The 21,778-nt window shown below is 46.4% G+C and overlaps 1 protein-coding gene across 1 annotated transcript in view; it reads left to right on the forward strand.

The window, feature by feature from the left end:
* LOC138282982 (pentraxin fusion protein-like) overlaps positions 1–21,300 on the forward strand; it is a 226,810-nt gene extending 205,510 nt beyond the window's left edge. Inside the window, exons 3-4 of the mRNA XM_069221070.1 lie at positions 3,501–3,783; positions 19,377–21,300. Coding sequence (XP_069077171.1) covers positions 3,501–3,783; positions 19,377–19,551 — 458 coding nt within the window. The 3' untranslated portion in view covers positions 19,552–21,300. The remainder of the gene's footprint in view (positions 1–3,500; positions 3,784–19,376) is intronic.
* Positions 21,301–21,778: the final 478 nt, after the last annotated feature.

The raw sequence follows: 21,778 nt of genomic DNA on the forward strand, positions 1-21,778 counted from the left end.
GGGGTGGATGTGCTGGTGTGGTGGTCCTGTGGCGGGGCGTCCTGTCCACTAGCGCCGGCAGAGGTGATGGCCAGTTCATCGTCCAGGCTAGTGTCAGGGGCCCCTTGTAGTGCCACAGTGTCCCTCCTGGTGTTCACAAGTTCCTTCAGCACCCCTACGATGGTGCCCAGGGTGGAGTTGATGGTTCTGAGTTCCTCCCTGAAGCCCATATACTGTTCCTCCTGCAGGTGCTGGGTCTCCTGAAACTTGGCCAGTACCATTGCCATCGTCTCCTGGGAGTGGTGGTAGGCTCCCATGATGGAGGAGAGGGCCTCGTGGTGAGTGGGTTCCCTTGGCCTGTCCGCCCCCTGTCGCACAGCAGCCCTCCCAGTTCCCCTGTGTTCCTGGGCCTCCGTCCCCTGGACCGTGTGCCTACTACCACTGCCCCCAGGTCCCTGTTGTTGTTGGGGTGGTGGGTTAGCCTGGGTTCCCTGTAGTGGTGGACACACAGCTGATTGACCTGTCCTGGGGACGGAGGTATGGGCCCTCTGGGTGGGTGCTGTGCTGGTGTTTCCAGAGGGGGGGGGAAGCTCTGTAGTGGCCTGTGACCGTGTCAGGGGAACCAACTGTCCAGAGGTCCCCGATGGGACGGGCTGGTCATCTAGATCCAGTTGGACAGAGGTGCTGTCATCACTGTGGGCCTCTTCTGTTGGTGGTGTGGACATGTGTGGACCCTCCTGTCCGGTGACGTTGGGTAGGTGTCCTGCAGGGGTATCAAAGGATGGTTATTACATCTGTGTGTGTCATGGTGTGCAATGGGTGGGTGACCGTGTACCCCAGTGCTTGCATTCCTGTGTGGGACCTCGTGTGATGATGGTTTAGGGGGGTGTATGGGTATGTGCAATGGGCATGCTTTGTTGTTGCATGCAGGGCATGGTGTTGGGATGGGTGGTTTGTGATGTTAGGACATTTGTGAGGAGTTGGAGTGCGGGGTGAGCGTGAGGGTGGGGGTATGTGCTGGCGTGCAGGTAGGGTGGGGGATGTAATAGTTAAGATTTGTCTTACCAGAGTCCATTCCCCCACCTACTCCTGCAAGGCCCTCAGGATGCAGAATCGCCAAGACCTGCTCCTCCCATGTTGTTACTTGTGGGGGAGGAGGTGGGGGGTCCGCCGCCAGTCCGCTGAACCGCCAGGTGGTGTCTTGAGACCAAGGAGCGCACCTTCCCCCGTAGGTCGTTCCACCTCTTCCTGATGTCCTCCTGATTTCTTGGGTGTTGTCCACTGCGTTGACCCTGTCCACTATTCTTCGCCATAGCTCCATCTTCCTTGCAATTGAGGTGTGCTGCACCTGTGATCCGAATAGCTGTGGCTCTACCCGGACGAGTTCCTCCACCATGACCCTGAGCTCCTCCTCCGAGAACCTAGGGTGTCTTTGACGTTCCATGGGGTGGTATAGGTGATGTGTGGGGTGGGGTGTGGGGTGATAAGTGTGCTGATATGTGGTGGGGTGTTTTGTGAGGTGCGTGGAAGTTATGTGCGTGATGGTGTTGTGTGCCTGTGGATGCTAGTGTTCTTGCTGGTGCTGTCTCTCTCTGGCTTTCGTTCATGAATTGTTGTCGTAAGGGTTTGTGGGTGATGTGGGTGTGTTTTATATTGTATTGGGTGTGTGGGAGTGGTGTGTGAATGTGTATCAGGTGTGTGTATTTGGAATTGTCCAATGTGGATGTGTTTTGTAAATGTGTGTGTATTTTGAGCGTGGCGGTGTGTACCACCAATGGAATACCGCGCTTGAAAGACCGCCGCATGGATTTCTGGGTCGTGATAGTGTGGGCGTATTTCTGTTGGCGTTACGGTGGAGGTTTTGTTTTTGCCAATTTATCACTGACCTTTGGTGTGGCAGACTTGTGTGGGTGTCTAGATTTTGGCGGATTCCGAACTGTGGGTCATAATAGCTGTGGCGGAATTCCGTGGCTGCGGCGGTGTGTTGGCGGTCTTCTGCACGGCGGTAAGCGGGATTTACCGCCAATGTTGTAATGAGGGCCTCATTCTTTAAAAAATAATATTTCCCGTTCTCCTCATCTGATTTTAATCATTTTGGTGTAATTTTAAAGATAAAAATATAATCTATTTTTATAAATTGGTGTTGGATTTTTATTGTGTTTTGTGTTTGACTTATTTACTGTTTTGTGATTTTTAAATGCTTTACACACTAGTCTCCTAAGTTAAGCCTTGTTGCTCATTGCCAAGCTACCTGGTTTTAATTTATTGAGACCTAACTGGACCTAAGTGGAGGTTAGTGGCCTACTGCTAAGTGTAGGTACTTACCTGCCCTTACCAATAATCAATTTCCAACTAATATGAATACTTTTAACTACAAAGAAAAATGATGCCAATAAAAGTGATTAATACTCACAAATATTAAAATGGATTGCATCTTTATAGTGATATTTGAGAATTTCCTTGCATGAAAAGATGGAACCAATCTCTGTTCTCCTTCACCTCTATTCTTGCCTGTTGCTAAGTTGTCTTAGCATCAAAAGGGCCTTTATGAGTTTCTATCCTGTCCCTTTTCCCCAGATACCTTAGCTGAAGTACAGAAGTGTTAGTGCTGTATTGACAAGACCATTCTATCTCTGTGCTCAGCTTTGTTACATACCAAGCTCGTAGATGAAGTCAGGCTCGCTCGAGATGCATGCTTTTGTCCTGTTGACAAGTTCTGCTTGGATGTATCAAGTTTCAGGAAATCGATGATTCCTCCTAGGCTTGCAATTGTTATCTTCAGCTTCACTACATTTTTCTGATTATTTGAAAAAGCAGGCCTCACATTGAACGATGTTAACATATAAATCTTGTTCCATCTTCACTTAATTCTACAAAACATATTTCAATATGCTTTATCAAGCTATAATGCTGTACAGTATAGTTGTGCAAACAATCAAGCATGTGTTCATAAATGAGAAATATGCACTCAAATAAATTATTATCTTAAACAATGGGGGTACAAAAGCAGAAGATGCAAAGGTTGCGTCACCTTGAGCAGCTGATAGGGATTAAATGGCAACGAAATCATGGTTCCAGGTTTTCTTTTCCCTTGGCCGCACTAGTGCGATTACTTCATTGTGGTTGACGTGTGAATTTCCTGTTCCAACACTTCACAGGGCATATTGGGAACTTTCTCTCTTCCTTTCCACATATTCACCACAAGCATAGGAGTCCTGTCTAGGCCCCATGCTCTATGAAAGTTGATGTTAAACTTTTTTTACATTTTTTTTTTATGGTGCTGCCTGTATGTGAGGGATTCAAAGGTTAAAGAGGGCTCTTGTTTTTCCAGGTCCAGTACAATCTATTTCTTTCCTCATCTTTTTTTCCCCGGCTAGTTCCTGCATATTTTATCATTCTTCATTAGTTGTTTCTATTACTGTTTCAAATGTGTCTAGAAAAGTCTGGTGTTATATGTAGAGAAGTTTGTGGTGCCCCCACACTAGATTCTATGTCACAGTCATTCACCCCCTTTGTTTCAGGAAGAAACTTAGCACGCAAGGCGAGAGTTGAGCAAAGCTCCACGCATCCACAATACCCATATGCTACTGCCGCAAGAGCCATCGACGGGATCCGTTCTGGGAACAGCGCAAGATACCAGTGCTCCCAAACCGACATGGAGGAGAATGCCTGGTGGAGGCTGGAGCTGAAGAGGTCCACAAACATAGGCGCTGTCATCCTCTACAACCGGAACGACTGCTGCTTTAAGCGCCTGTATGATGCTCATGTTCTAATTCAAGAAGAGAAGCATCATCCAGGCAAACTGTAAGTCAGTGGGTTTGCTGCCTGCACTTTACTACTTTCCACCAGTCTACAGTTTGCCACACTGTGGATGATATTCACATCTAATTTTGTGCGTGCATGTAGGGAGAACTGGCGCATGCCTTTTTTCTGCCTTTTCTCTGCCATGGGTAAATGTGCTGCTCTTTTCCCTCAAGTAAATGGCGCCTCATTCAGGTTTGCACAAGTGGTGCAGGCAGTCCAGGACAGGGGCGCAGCGGTCAGTATGACTAGGTGCGGGGGTTGGGGGCGTGGTGAGCTTCACATTTCCCTACAATGACGCTGGGACATTGTGTTAAAACACATATATGAGAAGCAAAGGTAGGGTGACCAGATTTTGAGGAGCAAAACCCGGGACAGGTCAGACATAAAAGAAGGACTACATGTTTTACACTCACTTTTATGTCTGGCATGTCCCATTTTAGCTTTGTGAATGTGTGCCTATACATGTGTGTGTTTATATATATATATACACACACACACACACATTTACAAGACTACACATATAAAATTATCTATGGCTTGACCTCACACCCTGCCCCCTCAACCCGCCCCACACACCTCTCTCTGCTCCCCACTCCGTCTCTCTGCTGGGAGCACACAGGGGACTGTCTTGCCTGACAGTAGCAGATAAATTACTTTAATTATTGCATACTTTGTAGGCGTCTGTTAAAGGAGAGCATACCTTTAATTTATGCTTCCCTAGATAATCTGACCTTTGTCCCAAAAACCGGGACATTTATGTAATGATTTGACCTTTGCCCCAAAAACCGGGACATTTGTTTAAAATTAAGAGAAGCATCGGGACACTGGGACCGTCCTCTAAAAACCGGGACTGTCCGGGGAAATCCAGGACATCTGGTCCCCCTAAGCAAAGGGGCACTGGAAAGGGGGGAATACCATTGTTAGGGGTACTTAGAATGGAATGTTTTTTTCAACTAATCCACATGATTTTAAGCCTTCAGTACATAGATGAGTGTCTGTTTTTGTCAATGCGGGCAGGTGAAAATCCCAGGTGAAATTCGACAGACACTTCAGATTACCCGGCTAAAAAAACACTTGTACCCAACTATTTACTGCAGAGTACATTTTTAGGGGTGTGTGACACCCCACAAACACCCCCTTGTGCTACACCCCTGGTCCAGGAACATCACTAAAATAAGAAGGAAAGGCTTATGATCTGTAGAAGTATGTAAACGCTCCATAACATTTTCTAAGCAGCATTTTTCACACAAAAAGATTTTCTTTAAAAAATGCCCTTGAGAACCGTTTATTTACATAAATACATCATACTTCCAGTGAGTGTTTGCTTATAATGCAGAATATGGTGATTCTCATAGGGAAAGCTTTCTTTCATCATCATGTCTTTTTTCACCAAATAGTCCCTGCCGATTATATCGCGGAACCACGGGTGCCTAAACCACCCGTGGCTCAATAACAAGGTCAGAACAACGACCTTGTTCTAACCACTAATGCATTTACCATGAATGTGTTTACAACGATTTTACTGTTGTAAACGCATTCCTGGTAAAGGCATTAGCAATCAGCATGCACGACCCAGCATGCTTCCACCCCTGCCACCCACCCCACCCCAGCCCTTAAACCTAAACCCTGACCCCACCTCCCCCCTAAAACCTAATCACCCCACACCACCCCAAAAACTAAAAATACCTTAAGTCCCCACCCCGTCCCTAACACCTAAACCCTGCCCCCCTAAACCCTAATCACCCCCACCCCTCCAAAAAACAGCCCCAGTCCCAGCCCAGCTTACCTCCTCCTTCACCGCGTCCACTCCGACTCCCTTCTGTACCTTAACCACGCATGTATGTTGTTCAGACATGTGTGGTTAAGGTAGCAAAACCAGGAAGTCGTGGAAAATGAAAGCGTTGTTTCGCTTTCATTTTTCACAACCTTGTGGTTCCGGACTCGTTCTTCCGGGTGTTACCAGTCCCTGCCACCTGCTGAAAACAATGCACCTTTCAAGGGAGCTGGAATAATACACCCAGTAGCCTACCATTTATATTTTGGGCTCAAGCTTCACAGCTTTGGACATATCAAAGTCAAAAGAAAAATATTTCATTTTTTAAGAAAACAATGGCATCTAGGAAGGTCAGACTGAAATCTCTTTTTACAGTGTTGTGTGCTCTTTAACTTTTCCCTATTTGTTATTCATGACACCTATACAGTATACTGATATGGCCTAATATGGTAAATGATCTATAATGGGATTAGAAGTGACAAGAGCGGCTAACAAGGCTGCTGGCATTGCTGGCAATCAGCTTCATGTCATGACAAACACAGTTAGACTGTCTTTGCTTTTAAGCCACCATCACTTAAGAGACGGGTGGAGTCCTCTACTCATAGACACATTTGCACACTCAGATGTAGAAGTTGTACAAATTAGCTCACATAGTACACCGAAAAATAAAGACAAGGTTTACAAGAATGAAAAGGGCCAATGGGAAAGAGAGAAAGGGATTAATGATTTTAGGATGAAGAGGCAGATGTGAAGATTAGAGTGAGAAATAGTGAGAAAATGTTTCATACACAAAGAACGCATGAAATAAAGGGTGAAAATTAAGGGCTTTGCGGCCAAGCGAAGTTCAGGGTAACTAAAAAAATATATATTATTCAATGGTCTTCTCCACCATGCCCCAAACCTGAACCATGAATACCTCCCTCAGGTTTGCAGTAAAGTGGACATTATAGGGTTTCCTGAAAGCTGTTAGTGCTTTACAATTCCCTAGGGTGAATTGTTAGCAAATAAGGTATGGTGTTGGGAACTCAAACTTGTATACACAAGTAACGACCCATCAATCAGTTCTCTCCTACCTGCCAGGTTTTACATTTCTGCGCTTCCTGTGTTCCTGTATGTGTTATTTGCATTATGAATGTGTCAGGAGTGACACTTTAAATGACACTTGTAATCATACATTTTAAAAGTTTTTTGGTTGTATTAGCACAATAAAAATCCCAGTACCTGTCTCGTGACCAGAGATCGCTAATGGGTGTACCAATGGTACATACTATTTTCTCTTAACATATCATTCATTCGATACAGTACATTATCTAGACTTTGTTTCTGCTTAGGTAACAATGAATCATTGTAATACATCTCAACAGTGGCAGCTACTACTCAATGGGGGGAGCGAGGCAGGGGTATAAAAAATTAGACAATACAATTTTAAAAAAACACTTACCTTTTCGGTCGGGCGAGATGGTTCCGTCTCTCCTTCGTCCTCTTCTCTTCCCCTACTCCTGGAAGCACACAGGCTCAAAGTCTCTCCATGGTCAATGACTACACTGCTGTCACCAGCATGACAGCAGCATCGTGATTGGTCTGAGCGACCTGGTTCGGTGCTCAGAAGGGAGTGGGAGCCTGGGCACCTTCTCCACCCAGCTGTGCAATACAGCCTGATGGAGAAATGCTAAGTGCGCATGACTGTTTGGCCGGCAGAAACACAACCTGCCAAATGGTCATGCGCACTTATGGTACACATACCAGTCCCCTCAAGCTCAGCCCCACCCCACCCTTACCTGGCTCCCGAGGAAAAATAAAATGATAATAATGTTGTGTTATCTATTTTTTATCATTTCAATTGTCCTTCTTCTGCACTGCACAAAGCAGTGGTGCGACGCTCCTCTGTCTAGCTGACGCTGCATCTGAACTTAGAAGCACGGGGCTGGGGAAGTAGCGAGGACAGGGAGTTGGGGTCAGGAGGTGAGTAGAGAGTGGGTAGAGTTGAGAGTAAGGAGAGCACACAAAAAGTGGAAGGTGCTGTTTGACCCCTGGGTCCCCGGATAAACCATTTCATCGCCGGGAGCGCTCTTTCATTCATATACCCCATATATTTTGGAGGACAGTCTCGTTCCATGTATACCACTTTCTCCATAGCCATACATAAGTCTGTACCCCTCTCTCATTCCCTTAATGTGGGAAGTTTCATGCTTCCCCATTTCTGGTCAATATCCTGTTTGGCCACAACGTATCTCAAGTTTATAATCAATTTCTTGTGGCTACTTACTTTAGTGTCTTTCTATATCTCTAACAGTACATTGAGTGGAGACAGTGGCATCCTGTAGCCCTTTTGTAACCAGGTGCGAGTATCTTTGAATTTTGGGACACCCGTCATCACCCGTACCATCTTATATTCTTTGCAAGTGTTTAAGTTGAATGAGTCTATAGCTGGGTCTCATGGTCACTTCTCTTGGGAAACGCACTGCATACCCCACTAAGTCATCATCATCTAAAACTCCGATTTTGTTTTACCATTTTTCCTTCAACTTCACTAATTCATTATACTTGTTAACCTTGAGCGCACTGTAAGTGAGTGGTATGGCCTTGGCAGCTTTTGTGGTGAGTTGTTCGTCCAACAATCTCCTCTCTAGACAGGGCTCACCTTTCGTCTCCTCATTGGCTGCAATTCTGGATTGTAAGGCATGTCTTGTATGTATTTAAATGTTTGGGATGGGGCCATGTCAAACTTTCTGTAGGTGCTCAAAGGGGAATAACCTATTTGAATTCCAAATACCTGGTAACAAGGATATGCCTACTGTATCTCCTCTCCTAAAGCTTGTAGAATTGTCAATTCTCTTAGCCTCATTTCCACCCACAGAGATGTCTTGGGGTGAATCTCTTTTCCCATCCCTTTTCCAAGTGCAGCATGTGTCATAAGCGGATTATGATGTCTGTGATAATGTGGATTGGGTCTTTTTGTTTACCCCGTACAATGCATGTTTGTACCCCTTCCCTCCCAACTTGGAACTATCCGGTATGCTGGTTCCTTCAATGATGAGTAGGCCCAACTATTGACTGCTATCTAATATTTACAGATGTTTGGGAGCGTGATTCGCCGTACACATGTGAGCCCCGCTCAGTGCTATTTGGTCTGTACCTCTCGCCTAAAGAAGTCAGTAGTTAATCTTTCTTGGTGAAGATGCAGCTTGGTATATTGTATTGAATATTTTTTAGTATATATGTGAATCTGGTGGTGCAATAATCTTAAAGATTGCTGCCCTTCCCAGTATAGAAATCAGTAGGTGCCACCTGTGCACCATATTCATGTCTAGCCTATTCAATAATAGGCTTAAATGGGCGTAATAATGTGCATCTGCATACCTGGAGACCCACAGGCCCAGATATTTAAGGTGGTACCTCTCCACTCTTAGTGGTGTTGGCCACTCCAATAGTTCCCATCCTCCCATCAGAAACAATAGTAGCTTTTACCAATTTTCGCTTCATCTGGTGTATTTCTACTGCACATTAAATATTACTCGTATTGTACCCTGGGATAATTCAGGGTCAGCCAGCCAAATCCAGATCAAGCAATATATAATTTTCATAGAGAGATATTCAATCTTCCCATCCCTATCCAAGGCCCATCTTCTTATTTGTGCATCCAAGTGTATCCTTTCTGGCAGCGGTTCAGTGGTGAGGGAGAATAGCATGGGTGACAGAGAGTATTCCTGTCACGTACCTCTCCCAGGTAGGAAATGCCAGTGACAGCACTCTAATAACCCATATTCCTGTTAAGGCACCGTATAGAGGAGTCATATCCAGGTAATAAATCTAGGCCCAAGTCTATATTTTTTACTGGACAGACCCATAGGGTCGAGGTGAGGGTTATGTCCTCCCTACCTGAAGTACTGATTCTTTTGACTGATAATCCTTGCTTTCTATAACTATTGGAGCAAAATCTTGATCAGGCCAGAGAAAATCCAGAATGTACAAAAAGAAAACAGGTAGCTTATCTTCAACCAGAACCATAGGTCTTAGAGAAATGGTTCCGCTTTGCCCAAGTAAATGACAACACATTACAAAACTCTTGGCAAAATGAAGAGGAGAGTCAAGGAAAGGCAGATCCACTTTTTCCCCATTTTGTTATAAAGAAAGGGCTGCTATATACAGTAACAAGACCTCAGGATTAGCCACAACTCCTAGTCCCTTTGAACGTCCGAGAATAGGTTCTGTTTTTTGCTCATTCACACTTCCTTGCTGGACACAAAGGGATAGAAAAGACTAGTGATTCTATCCTAAGATGCTTCTACTGGCCTGATGTTTATGCTGACATCAAACGCTATTGCCAACAGTGTGAGATTTGCCAACCCATTCCGACCCCCACCAGTGCAACTCATGCCCATAATAGGGTTACCCTTTGAAAGAATTGGAATGGATTTGATCGTTATCTTACCTGGCACCCCCCTGGGGTATCAACATGTATTATTCTTGGTTGATTATGCAAACAGATACCCAGAAGCTATTCCTTTAAGGACCAGTCTTACAAAAACCACAGCCCGAAATCTGTTAGAAATATTTTCCCAGATGGGGTTCCCCTGGGAAACACTTACAAATCAGGATACCTCATTTGTCTCCAACCTGATCAAGTACGTTTGTCAGCAATCAGGTATAAAACAATTAAAGACATCAGTTTATCATCCACAAGCAGATGGTCTGGTGGAGAGATATAACGACTCCCTGAAGTTAACCCTAAACAAATGTTTGTCTGAGGATGGTAACAACTGGGATCAGTTGCTTCCCTTGGCCACCTTTGTTCTACGGAGTCAAAAACAAAGCAGCCTGGGGTTCTCGTCCTTTGAGTTACTCTTCAAATGACAGCCACACACCCTTTTGAAAATCACAAAAAGATGACGGCGAACATGCAAAGTCCCTTCTAGAATATGCCACTCAGTTAAAGTCCTGCCTAGGGAAACTATGGGAATTGGCCCAGGACAACTTAGAGAAAAGTCAACAAAAACAGAAAGTTACATATGACAAAGGAAAGAAGTTGAGAACCTATGATGTAGGGGAATAGGTCCTGGTACTCTTACCTTCATCTGCTAACAAACTCAAAAGCAAGTGGCAGGGTCTTTTTAGAATAGTTGGAAAGGTTAGGAAGGTGACCTACTGGTTGTAACTGTCTCCGAAAAAACAAACAAATATCCCATATAAACTTCTTTAAAAAATGGTTAGGGGTGCCCCCTAAAAATGTGTGTAATTTACCTGCCTCCAGCACTCTTGGGGAAACCCACATCAATGAAGACTTGACTCCCGACATGAGAACACGTCTAATCAAAACCCTTAAAGTCTTTGCACACACATTTTCTGACCTTCCTGGAAAAACCCACCTAACCAAACATACCATCCCAACCCCAGACAGAATGATTATCAAACAAAAGCCCTATAGAATTCCCAAAGCTCATAGCAAGCCCTTCCAAACAGAAATTGACAACATGTTACGAATGGGAATTATAGTACCATCTACTAGTAACTGTTGTTCTCCCATCATTCTTGTTCCAAAACCTGTTGACAGTATGATATTCTGTATTGACTTTCGAGCCATCAATAGGGTAGCTAAAATGGATGGGTGGACGAGCTAATCAAGAAACTAGGGGAAGCTGAGTTCATAACCACCAATTATTTAACCAAAGGGTATTGTCAGGAGCCATAGAGCCCTCAGGACCAAGATAAAACACCTTTGCCACTCCATCTGGTCTGTACCAATTTACCATCCTTTCCTCTGCCCTACAACCTTTCAAAGACTAATGAATATGTACTGCATAACCATCGGACATATTACTCGGTCTATTTGGATGATATAGTAGTATTCAACAAACCTGGGATGATCATTTCCACCATCTCTCTCTAATTCTTTCTGACCTACACAATGCCCATCTAAATATCAATGCCAAGAAATCCAGATTTGCATACACTACGGTCAAGTAATTAGGTTATTTGCTTGAGGACGGAGGTATAGAACCACAAAACTAAAAAGTGAAGACAATCCTCTACACTACCTTCCTTACTAATAAGAAGGCCATCAGAGCAGTCATAGAATTGATTTGATATTATTGCCCTTTTATATGGCGGTATTCTGAAAAATCGGCCCCCTTAACAGAACTCAGTTTTGACTACATGTTTTGACCATCCCTCAGCAATAGCAAGAGAGGCCTTTGACAATCTGAAGAAAGCTTTCACTAGGAAACCTGCTCTGTTGTCCCCTAACTTTTACAAACCATTCATTGTGCAGACAGACACTACACACGTAGGAATAGGGGCTCTTTTATCACAGAAGGATGAAAAACGAGATGAGCATCCCATTGTATTTATTAGTTATAAGTTGTTCCCTCTGGAACTGAAGTACTCCACTATTGCTCTGCAGTGGGGTGTGGAGAAACTACAGTATTACCTGAAAGGGAGACATTTTCTTCTCTACACGGACCATGCTCCCTTAACCTGGCTACATAGGAACAAAGGACAGATTGATAGACTATTTTGTTGATTTTTGGCATTACAACCTTTTAGTTTTGAGGATCTGCATCGGAAAGGCAAGGAGCAGGGCAATGCTGACTTTCTCTCACTGTATCCTCGTTTCCCTGGTTCAGAAAATCCTGGGGGGGGGAGATGTGTCAGTGACTGCCCAATCACCAGAACGAGATCTCAACACATCCCTTTTCTTCTCTGAAGGACGAATACCATCACTGTTAGGGAAGTTTCCATTCTGAAGAGGAGGAGCAGCTAGAAGATAACTTCTGGGTGGTGGCCCTGACGTCAGGAAGAAAAAAGGGGTCAATCAATCAATCAATTTGTAAAGCGTGCTACATACCCGTGAGGGTTTCAAGGCGCTGGGGGGGGAGGGTCCTGCTACTGCTCGAAGAGCCAAGTCCTGAGGAGTTTTCTGAAGGAAAGAAGGTCCTGGGTCTGTCTTAGATCCGGCGGGAGGGTGTTCCAGGTCTTGGCGGCGAGATACGAGAATGACCTGCCGCCGGAAGATTTGCGTCGGATGCGGGGGATGGAGGCGAGGGCGAGGTTAGCGGAGCGGAGATGCCGGGTGGGGGTGTAGAAGCTGAGTCTGTTGTTCAGGTATGATGGTCCGGTGTTGTGGAGTACCTTGTGTGCGTGGGTGAGGAGCTTGAAGGTGATCCTCTTGTTGACGGGGAGCCAGTGAAGGTCTCTTAGGTGGGGGGTGATGTGGCAGTGGCCAGGGATGTTGAGGATGAGTCGGGCGGAGGCGTTTTGGATGCGTTGGAGGCGTTTGGATGAGATACCAGTGTAGAGGGCGTTGCCGTAGTCGAGTCTGCTGCTGACGAGGGCCTGGGTTCCTGTTTTTCTTGTTTCTGTTTGGATCCATTTGTAGACTCTACGAAGCATGCAGAGGATGTTGGAGGAGGAGATGACGCTGAACTGCTTTGACTTGGAGAGTGAGGAGTCGAGGGTGAAGCCGAAGTTTCGTGTGCTGTCGGTGGGTCTCGGTGGGGGACCCAGTGTGGACTGCCACCATGAGCTGTCCCAGGTGGAGGGGGTGCGTCCAAGGATGAGGACCTCTGTTTTGTCCGAGTTCAGTTTTAGCCGGCTGTCTCTCATCCAGTCGGCGATGGCTTTTAGTCCCTCGTGGAGGTTGGTTTTGGTGGTGTGCGGGTCCTTGGCGAGGGAGAGGATCAGTTGGGTATCGTTGGCTTAGGAGATGATGTTGTGGTTGTGCTGGTGGGCCACTTGTGCGAGGGGGGCCATATAGATGTTGAACAGTGTCGGGCTGAGGGATGAGCTTTGGGGTATGCCGCAGATGATGTTGAAGGCTTTGGATTGGTAAGGGGGAGGCGGACTCTTTGGGTTCTGCCGGCAAGGAAGGATGCGGTCCATTCGAGGTCTTGGTCCTGGATTCCTGCTGCATGGAGGTGGGATTTTAGGGTGTGGTGACAGACGGTGTCAAAGGCGGCTGATAGGTCTAGGAGGATGAGGGCTGATGTCTCTCCATTGTCGAGGTGGCTTCTGATGTCACCTGTGGCGGCAAGGAGGGCGGTTTCGGTGCTGTGTTTGCGTCTGAAGCCGGACTGGGAGGGGTCGAGGATGTTGTTGTCTTCGAGATACCAAGTGAGCTGAGTGTTGACGATTTTTTCGATGACCTTCGCTGGCAAAGGGAGCAGAGAGATGGGCCAGAAGTGTTTTAGGTCCTTGGGGTCTGCCTTTGGTTTCTTGAGAAGGGCGTTGATTTCGGTGTGTTTCCAGCTTTCCGGGAATCTTGCAATTTCAAAGGAGATGTTGATGGCTTTCCGTATGTGTGGTGTGATGGCTGTGTCTGCTTTGTTGAAGATGTGGTGTGGGCAGGGGTCTGGAGTGGATGGAGTACATGGTCTTGCGGGTATCGTCGTCGCTAATGTTGGTCCAGGAGGTCAGTCTGCTGGAGTGGGTGGAGTTGTGGTGGGTGGGGTAGGGGCATCCGGAGTGTGAGGGGAGTTGAAGCTGTCGTGGATGTCCATGATTTTTTGGTGGACGGCGGTTGCTAGGGCGTCGCATAGTTCTTGGGAGGGGGTGATGTCGTTGACGGTGGCCTTTGGGTTGGAGAGTTTTTTTACGATACTGAAAAGTTCTTTGCAGTCGTGGGCGTTGTATTCTAGGCGGGTTTTGAAGGAGGATCTTTTTGCTAGACAGATGAGTTGGTGGTGTTTGCGTGTGGCATCCTTGAGTGCCATGTGGTTGTCTAGAGTGCGTTTGAGTAGCCATATTTGCTTGAGTTTTCGGCAGTGGCGTTTGGAGGCTTGGAGGTCGTCGGTGAACCAGGTGGCTTTTTTGTTGATGTGGTTGTTGGAGGGTTTTCTGAGTGGAGCAAGGTGGTTGGCGCAGTTGTTGATCCATAGCTCGAAGTTGTGAGCCACGATGTCAGGGTCTGAGGGGTTGACAGGTGGTTTCTGGGCTAAGGCGTTGGTTAGTTGAAATTCGTGACTTTGCCCCATCGACCATGTGGTGGTTATTCGGTGAGGTGGTGTTCTGTCTGTTTCTTGAAGGTGAAATGGATACAGTGGTGTTCGGTCCAGTAGAGTTTGGTGGTATGGTTGAAGGTGACGTGGTTGCTTGTGGAGAAGATGGGGTCAAGGGTGTGACCGGCTGTGTGGGTGGGTGTGTCGACGAGCTGTGTGAAGCCAAGGTTGGCGAGGTTTTCGGTCAGGGTGGTGGAGTTGGTGTCATTGTTGTTTTTGAGGTGAAAGTTCAGGTCCCCGTGGAGGATGTAGTCCATGGAGGCGAGTGCGAGGGTGCTGGCCAGGTCGGCAATGGCGTTGCTGAAAGGTGCCCTGGGTCCTGGGGGTCTGTAGATGAGTGTTCCTCTCAGCGTGGTGTTGGGGTCGGTGCGGACTTGGAAGTGAAGGAGTTTGGTGGCGCTGAAGGAGTCGTCCAGGGTGGTTTCGACTTCGAGGGTGGATTTGTGGACGATGGCTATGCCTCCTCCAGTTCTGTTGGTGCGGTCTCGGCCTGCAACTTTGTATCCGTTTGGGATGGCTATGGCGATGTCGGGTGCTGAGGAGTCGTTCCCCCAAGTTTCGGTTAGAAAGGCTACGTCCGGAGAGGTGGAGTCGAGCAGGTCCCAAACTTCGATGGCGTGCTTGCGTGCTGAGCTGGTGTTGAGGAGTATGCAACTGAGGTGGTTGGTCTTGATCCTTGGAGGTATGTGGGCTCTGTTGCAGGTGAAGCTGCAGTTGTGGCAGGAGAAGGGTCCGTGCGTGCTCTTTGGAGAGGCCTGGAAGCAAGTGGTGTCTCGGCTGGTGTTGAGTGCGCGGAGGGTGTTGGTGTTGTAGCGAATGCTGGCGGGGTGGCTGTTGCTGGGGCCAGAGGTTCTGGCGCTGGGCGCGGTCCAGGCGCGGACGGGCGCAGATGGGCTCGGCGCGGCTGCCATAGGAGGAGGGGAGGGTGCGGGTGGGAGTGGCAGCTGGGAGGCGGGAGGGCCTGGCGAATGAGAGGGCCGGGGAGAGGGGCCCCAGGGGACGCAGCGGCGGGAACAAATGGAGTCAGAAAGGAGCGTTGAGAAGGAGGGGGGACGCGGGAGGGGCCGCAGGGGACGCAGCGGCGAGAAAAAACGGAGTCAGAAACAACAGGAGGCAAACAAAATGCAGAGTGGAGGTGGCTCGGGATGCAGAGCGGGGAGCGACCTACCTTCAGAAGCAGGGTCAAAGGTTGCTCCCTGCTATCGCGCCGCGGCTGCCATAAGAGGAGGATAGGGTGGGAGTGGCAGCTGGGAGGGCCTGGCGAATGAGAGGGCTGGGGGGGAGGAGCTGCAGGGGACGCAGCGGCAGGAAAAAACAGAGCAGAAAGGAGCGTTGAGAATGATTGGGGAGGTGGGAGGGGCTGCAGGTGACGCAGTGGCTGGAAAAAACTGAGTCAGAAAGGAGCGTTGAGAAGTAGGGGGGTGGCGGGAGGAGCCGCAGGGGACGCAGCGGCGGTAAATACGGAGTCAGAAACAACGTGAGGCAATCAAAATGCGGAGTGGAGGTGGCTCTGGATGCGGAGCGGGGAGCGACCTACCTGCAGAAGCAGGGTCAAAGGTTGCTCCCTGCTATTGCGCCTCGGCTGCCATAAGAGGAGGGGAGGGTGGGAGTGGCAGCTGGGAGGCAGGAGGGCCTGGCATATGAGAGGGCTGAAGGGAGGGGCCACAGGGGATACAGCGGCGGGAAAAAACAGAGTCAGAAAGGAGCAGTGAGAAGGAGGGGGGAGGCGGGAGGGGCCGAAGGGTACGCAGCAGCGGGAAGAACGGAGTCAGAAATAACAGGAGGCAACCAGAATGCAGAGTGGAGGCGCCGCGGGATACGGAGCGGGGAGCGACCTACCTGCAGATGCAGGGTCAAAGGTTGCACTGTCGGACATAGAAACAATGGCTTTGCAGGAGCAACTGGAAGCAAAGCCAGAAAAGAACAGTGCTGAAGGACCGGAAGAGGAACAGATGCTCCGACATCTTCGAGGGCCAACTGAAGCTGAAGAAGATGATGGGAACTGCCCCTTCAGTGTGACCCAGAGTAGGAGACAATGGAAAAGAAGCAACCCGAAGCAAACTAGGAGACGACTCGGGAGGCTGTTTGCCGTGGAGCTGCATCTTCCTGCCGCGCTTCAGAAGAAGCATGGCTCCGTCAGGTGTGTGGCCAGGTGCGGGGACTGGGAAGGACACTTGCAGCTATCCGACTGCCCCAGTAGTTCTAACAAAGAGAAAAAAAATCACTAGGTGGAAAATACATTTCTTTATATTTTTCCTCCCAGACCTAAAAGTGAAATAAACTTTACCCCCCCCCACAATATCCCCCCCTTGATCTTTCAGTGCACACTCATGGTGTTTCTGGTGATCGTATCAATCTAAGAAGGAGAAGCAAATACTCATTACTAATTACTGTGCTTCTTTCGAGATAACGGCAAACAGACCTCCTCCTTGAAACCTAGAAGAAAGAAGAAAAAAGATCAAGCATTAATCTTCATCTGATTTTATGTTGAGCTACCTTGAGAATAATAAATATAAAAAGTGCAATTCCTAACTAGAATACGACTAATTCCTGAGTAGCGCTGCCGAAACGTCACAGTTCCGAAAAGATCCCATCCTTCTTATTGGCAGGTAATCATGGACTGCCCATTTCCAGGTTCATGTCAATGCCTGCCATCTATTGCCAAGGCCTAAAATACAATCAGGGCCTTTGCAGGGCTTCCCAATCAGTAACACCTGTGAGTGTGGGTATCATGCAGTGGCCAACGCAAAGCATTGGGGTCCCCCTGCAGACTATTAGGAGGGGCTCACAAGTGTACCATATCTCACAGATATTAATTGGACTTGGGAGAAATGGGGGTCTATTTACAGTCTGGAGGTCCTCTGTACGGTTGGGGGGGGGCCCTGCCCCGCACCCCTGTGCTTATACTCTCTTCAGGCACCTAACTCTAAAATCCTAAAATATTTCAAGCATACATGCACAGATCACAGCTATGCCCTAAAACAAGTAAAAACCCTTATAACACCTATTCTGACAAGTTCCTGCTGTCCTGGAGTGTGCCTCCCTTCCACTCCTACAAACATATGGCCTGCCTCTTGATGAACTAACAAGGAACCCGTTCAGTCATCAAACACCAGTATAAACACAAGAAAAGGTTGATCCATATTTGTTTTTCTCATGTAAGCCTTGTTTGTTTTGCGTTTAATTCTCAAAAAGTGTACCTGTTATGGATTGGTTGGAGGATTCTGGTAGAGACAGCTGGTGAATCAGGAACTGAATGATGAGGCTGCGCAAGGGCCTCCTTTGATGAAATATACGTAGGCATATATGACGTGTGGGTGTGGTCCTCCTATATACCCAAGGACACAAAATGTATTTTTAAAGTGCAGATTCACGCCTTGGAGCATCTGGGCTTTGATAAAACAGATGTTTAATATCACCCAACACAATGATACTCATTACATTAACCTCTGGAGGACCTACATCTTATGAAACAAGGCCGCCTGCATATTTTTAAGGATAGGGGACTTGGATGTCCCATTAAAAAATAAAACAGGCCCAATGTTTGTAAGGCTGAAAGTGCAGTATGAGTTATCAAGTAATGCTCTCTGGTGTCTACTGTTTGCAGATAAATGGCACCTGTGTATATAATTATGTACCCATTAAAAAAAGCCTAATAATGTTATTTTGAAAAATGTATACCTATTCATGCATTTCAAACATTTGTAACACACTTAAAGTACAGCTTGCTGCCTCAGAGCACTTGGAGGCAGTTAGGGGCATATTTATACTTGTTTTGCACCGAATTTGCATAATTTATTTTACGCAAATTCAGTGCAAAACTAACTCTATATGTATACTTTGGTGCTAGACCCGTCTAGCACCAAAGTTATGGAGTTAAAGTAATTTTTTTGATGTGGAAACCCACCTTGCGTCAATGAGATGCAAGGTAGGTGTTCCCATACAAAAAATTACCCTATGGCCTTAGCGCCATATTTATCCCCCGTGCTGAAATCACGCATGGGGGGAGGAGGGGCCAAATAATGGTGCAATGCCTGCTTTGCACCATTTTTTAAAGCCTGGGTCAGGACAGGCGTTAGGGGACCTGTGGGCCTATTTCCATGGTGGAACACCATGGAATAAGCCCATAGGTGCCCTCCTCAGGCCCCAGGGACCCCCCCATCCACACCAGAGGGACAGAGGAGGATGGGGTACCCCATCCCAGGTAAGTATAGGTAAGTAATGGAAATGGGCCCCCTACATGGCACTGGGTGCAATGGCCATGCCCAGGGGACCCTGGTCCCCTGTTCTGACCATTGGGGTGGTGAGTATGACTCCTGTCTTTTCTAAGGCAGGAGTCATGTAGTATGGATGGTTTTGCATCAGAAAATGACACTAGGCTGGTTAGAGTAATTATTGCTCTAACATGCCTAATGTCATTTTTTGGTGCAAAACCCCCTTCTCCCATACCGCCACCCCCACTGCCTAAAGTCTACCCTTTGCGCCGGCTTGCACCATTCCATAAATATGGTGCCTGGCGCACAAGAATGGTGCAAGCCGGAGGAAAACTTTTTGATGCAAAACGGTGTTAGTGCAGTTTTGCACCAAAAAGTATAAATATGCCCCTGAGGATGGTGACAGAGCAGGGGGCCTCACATCCCCATTAAACTATGTATGCATTTTGGGAGTATTATAAATTGTAATAATGTGCCTTAATCCTTCTTGCAACATATGAATGTCTTAAAAGAGGATGCAGCTGTCCATGAGTAGACCCACTCCCTTCACTGGTCTCAGATGAATATTTTGCCATTTACTCACTCCTGTCACATCTCTCTTCTCTTCCGCAGCTGTGGTGTGGTGAATAAATTTATTGTCTTCCAACCATCAATCGGCTTCTGCTGCCACGGAGTGACCGGGAAGTTTATCAAGATCACTATCCCTAAACGAAAAGAGATGCTCACACTGTGTGAAGTGGTAGTCTACGGTCTTGATGGATTTGATATTCAGTGGATTAGAAGATGACCTCTGACCTCGGCTTCCCTTTTTCAATTAGGGAGTAGATGATGGAGACATCTCAGGTGGTGAACCTACACAAAATGTGTTTTTCCAACTTTTAGTTTTCCTTTCCTTAACCTCATATCAATAATTTTCAAGCATCAGGAGCCAGAACTAGGATTCAAGCTTTTATGTCATGAAGTCAATTTACAGAGGTATTTATGAGTAGGCTCTATGCGCTTTAAACTAAATTCTAATTATAGGTTTGGTTTTCTTGGCTTTCTTTTTTATTTTTCATTTTTATGGCACATGGAACATGAAGTTGTCGATACTTGTCTATATCCCCAACTATGGGGCCAGTTCACCCAATTAGGAGTCCTTGAATTAGTACCACAGGAGTACTGCTTTATGTACCTACAAATGCCTTTGCAAATCGGCCCCATGTTATGACATTACAGAGCATGGTTTTTTGAGTGAGGAATTTTCTGAAAGCGAAAGATAGGTAAATGGAGATAAAGATGTTTAGGCTAAAAGGGCATTCATCTGCTGCATGAAGAAGCATTACAGCTGCCCACTTTATGTTGATAGACTGTCCAACTATACAATTCTAGGCCTGATTTAGATATTGGCGGATAGAACACACCGTCACAAACGTGACAGATATCCCATCTACCGTACTACAATCTCCATAGGATATAATGGGATCGTAATACGACGGATGGAATTTCCATCATATTTGTGAAAGAGTATTCCCATCTGCCAAGATCTAAATCAGGCCCTCAGTCACACAATTCACATAACAATGGTAAACCAGAAACCATCTTCTGATTCTTCACCAAACCTAGTTATAAGTAAAAGGTGGATATATTTGATGGTATAATTCATCTATTTCCAATATTTATGTAAGATGGCGATAGCCTAGAGAAGCATCAGGGCACATAACATATTCCTTACGACCCTGTAAATAGTGTGGATGATTCAAGCAGTTAAGAGAGGTACATTTGCTAAATGGGAAGAGAACAGTGTAGGTATGTAGTAACTACAGATCCCTTATTTGGTATTCAGAAGATAGCTACATAATTATGAGTATGTGGGCGTTAACCTCTTGTTGATTGTGTATCCTTGGCATTCCACGATGAATGCAACTTCTGCTCACCCAGGTGTCACTTCAGAATGCCTACATTGCAAATGTTCCATTTCCACTTTTCTGCCTTGAAGAATTTACACTGAGTGACAGGAGGAGAATTTATGTATTGTTACAGGTGTAAATTACATCTCATCACTCCTCAAAATGTATGGAAATCAACTCTCTCTTCCTTTCACAGTCCAGCCAGTACCTAGTGATGACTGTTGTTATGGTAGTATGTGACTGCATTCCAAAACACTCCCTGGGATGCACAGGGTCCAACTGTCCTATAGGGCAATCAGGCAGTGCCTAATCGGTTGATAGGACACATCAGTGTGTAGGTTGGTTTTCTATCAGTTTTGGGCTGGTTTTATGGCCAAGTAGGCTGTTTTTCACTGTTTATTTTCCATATATAACCACATTTTTCACTATAAGCTTCACTAATGTGGGCTACTTTTGTTTTGGTCCCTGGGCCAATATTTTGTCCCAGTCCGTCCCTGGGAACGCAATGACGAGGGGATGGAGCTGCAGCTAACAGCTTTTCCTAATGCTGGGGTGTGTACAGACTACAGATCATAAACAACTCATCAAAGTTCCAACAACAGCAGGTACTGACAAAGTCACACCACATTTAACAAGGATGCTGTTAAGTTTACTGGACTACATACACAAGGTACAACAATTACCTTGGTTGAAAAGCAAAGTAGTAGTTCCCCTTCGTCTGAGGATAGATCTTTATCTGGGGAGCAGGCAACTATGAATCTTTCAAAGCAAGAAAAAGATTAAAGATCAATGTGAGGATGGTATTGGTTCTGATTCAGTATTGTGTGAAGTGCGTAATGTAATTAGCAGTTGGCGCTCAAAAAGAAATCTAAATGATTGTGTGAACGTTTTGTGGGAAATGAACTATGAATGTCATGGGAAGATTACACATTTTTAATGAGTTGTACCAGAGTAGTTCCTTCCATGAAATTGATGGAAAGAATCTTGGAAAATTAACCACAAAAGTTATTTAGGAATAATTAGCAATTAAAGAAGGATAAAATCACAGTGGCCCCATATAAATTCTGATTCTGAAAGAATTGTCAGAAATTGTTTTGAAAATTCTAATGCTGACCAGGCGCAAAA

Source organism: Pleurodeles waltl, chromosome 2_2 (genome assembly GCF_031143425.1).
Source record: "Pleurodeles waltl isolate 20211129_DDA chromosome 2_2, aPleWal1.hap1.20221129, whole genome shotgun sequence".
NCBI classification, from domain to species: Eukaryota; Metazoa; Chordata; class Amphibia; order Caudata; family Salamandridae; genus Pleurodeles; species Pleurodeles waltl.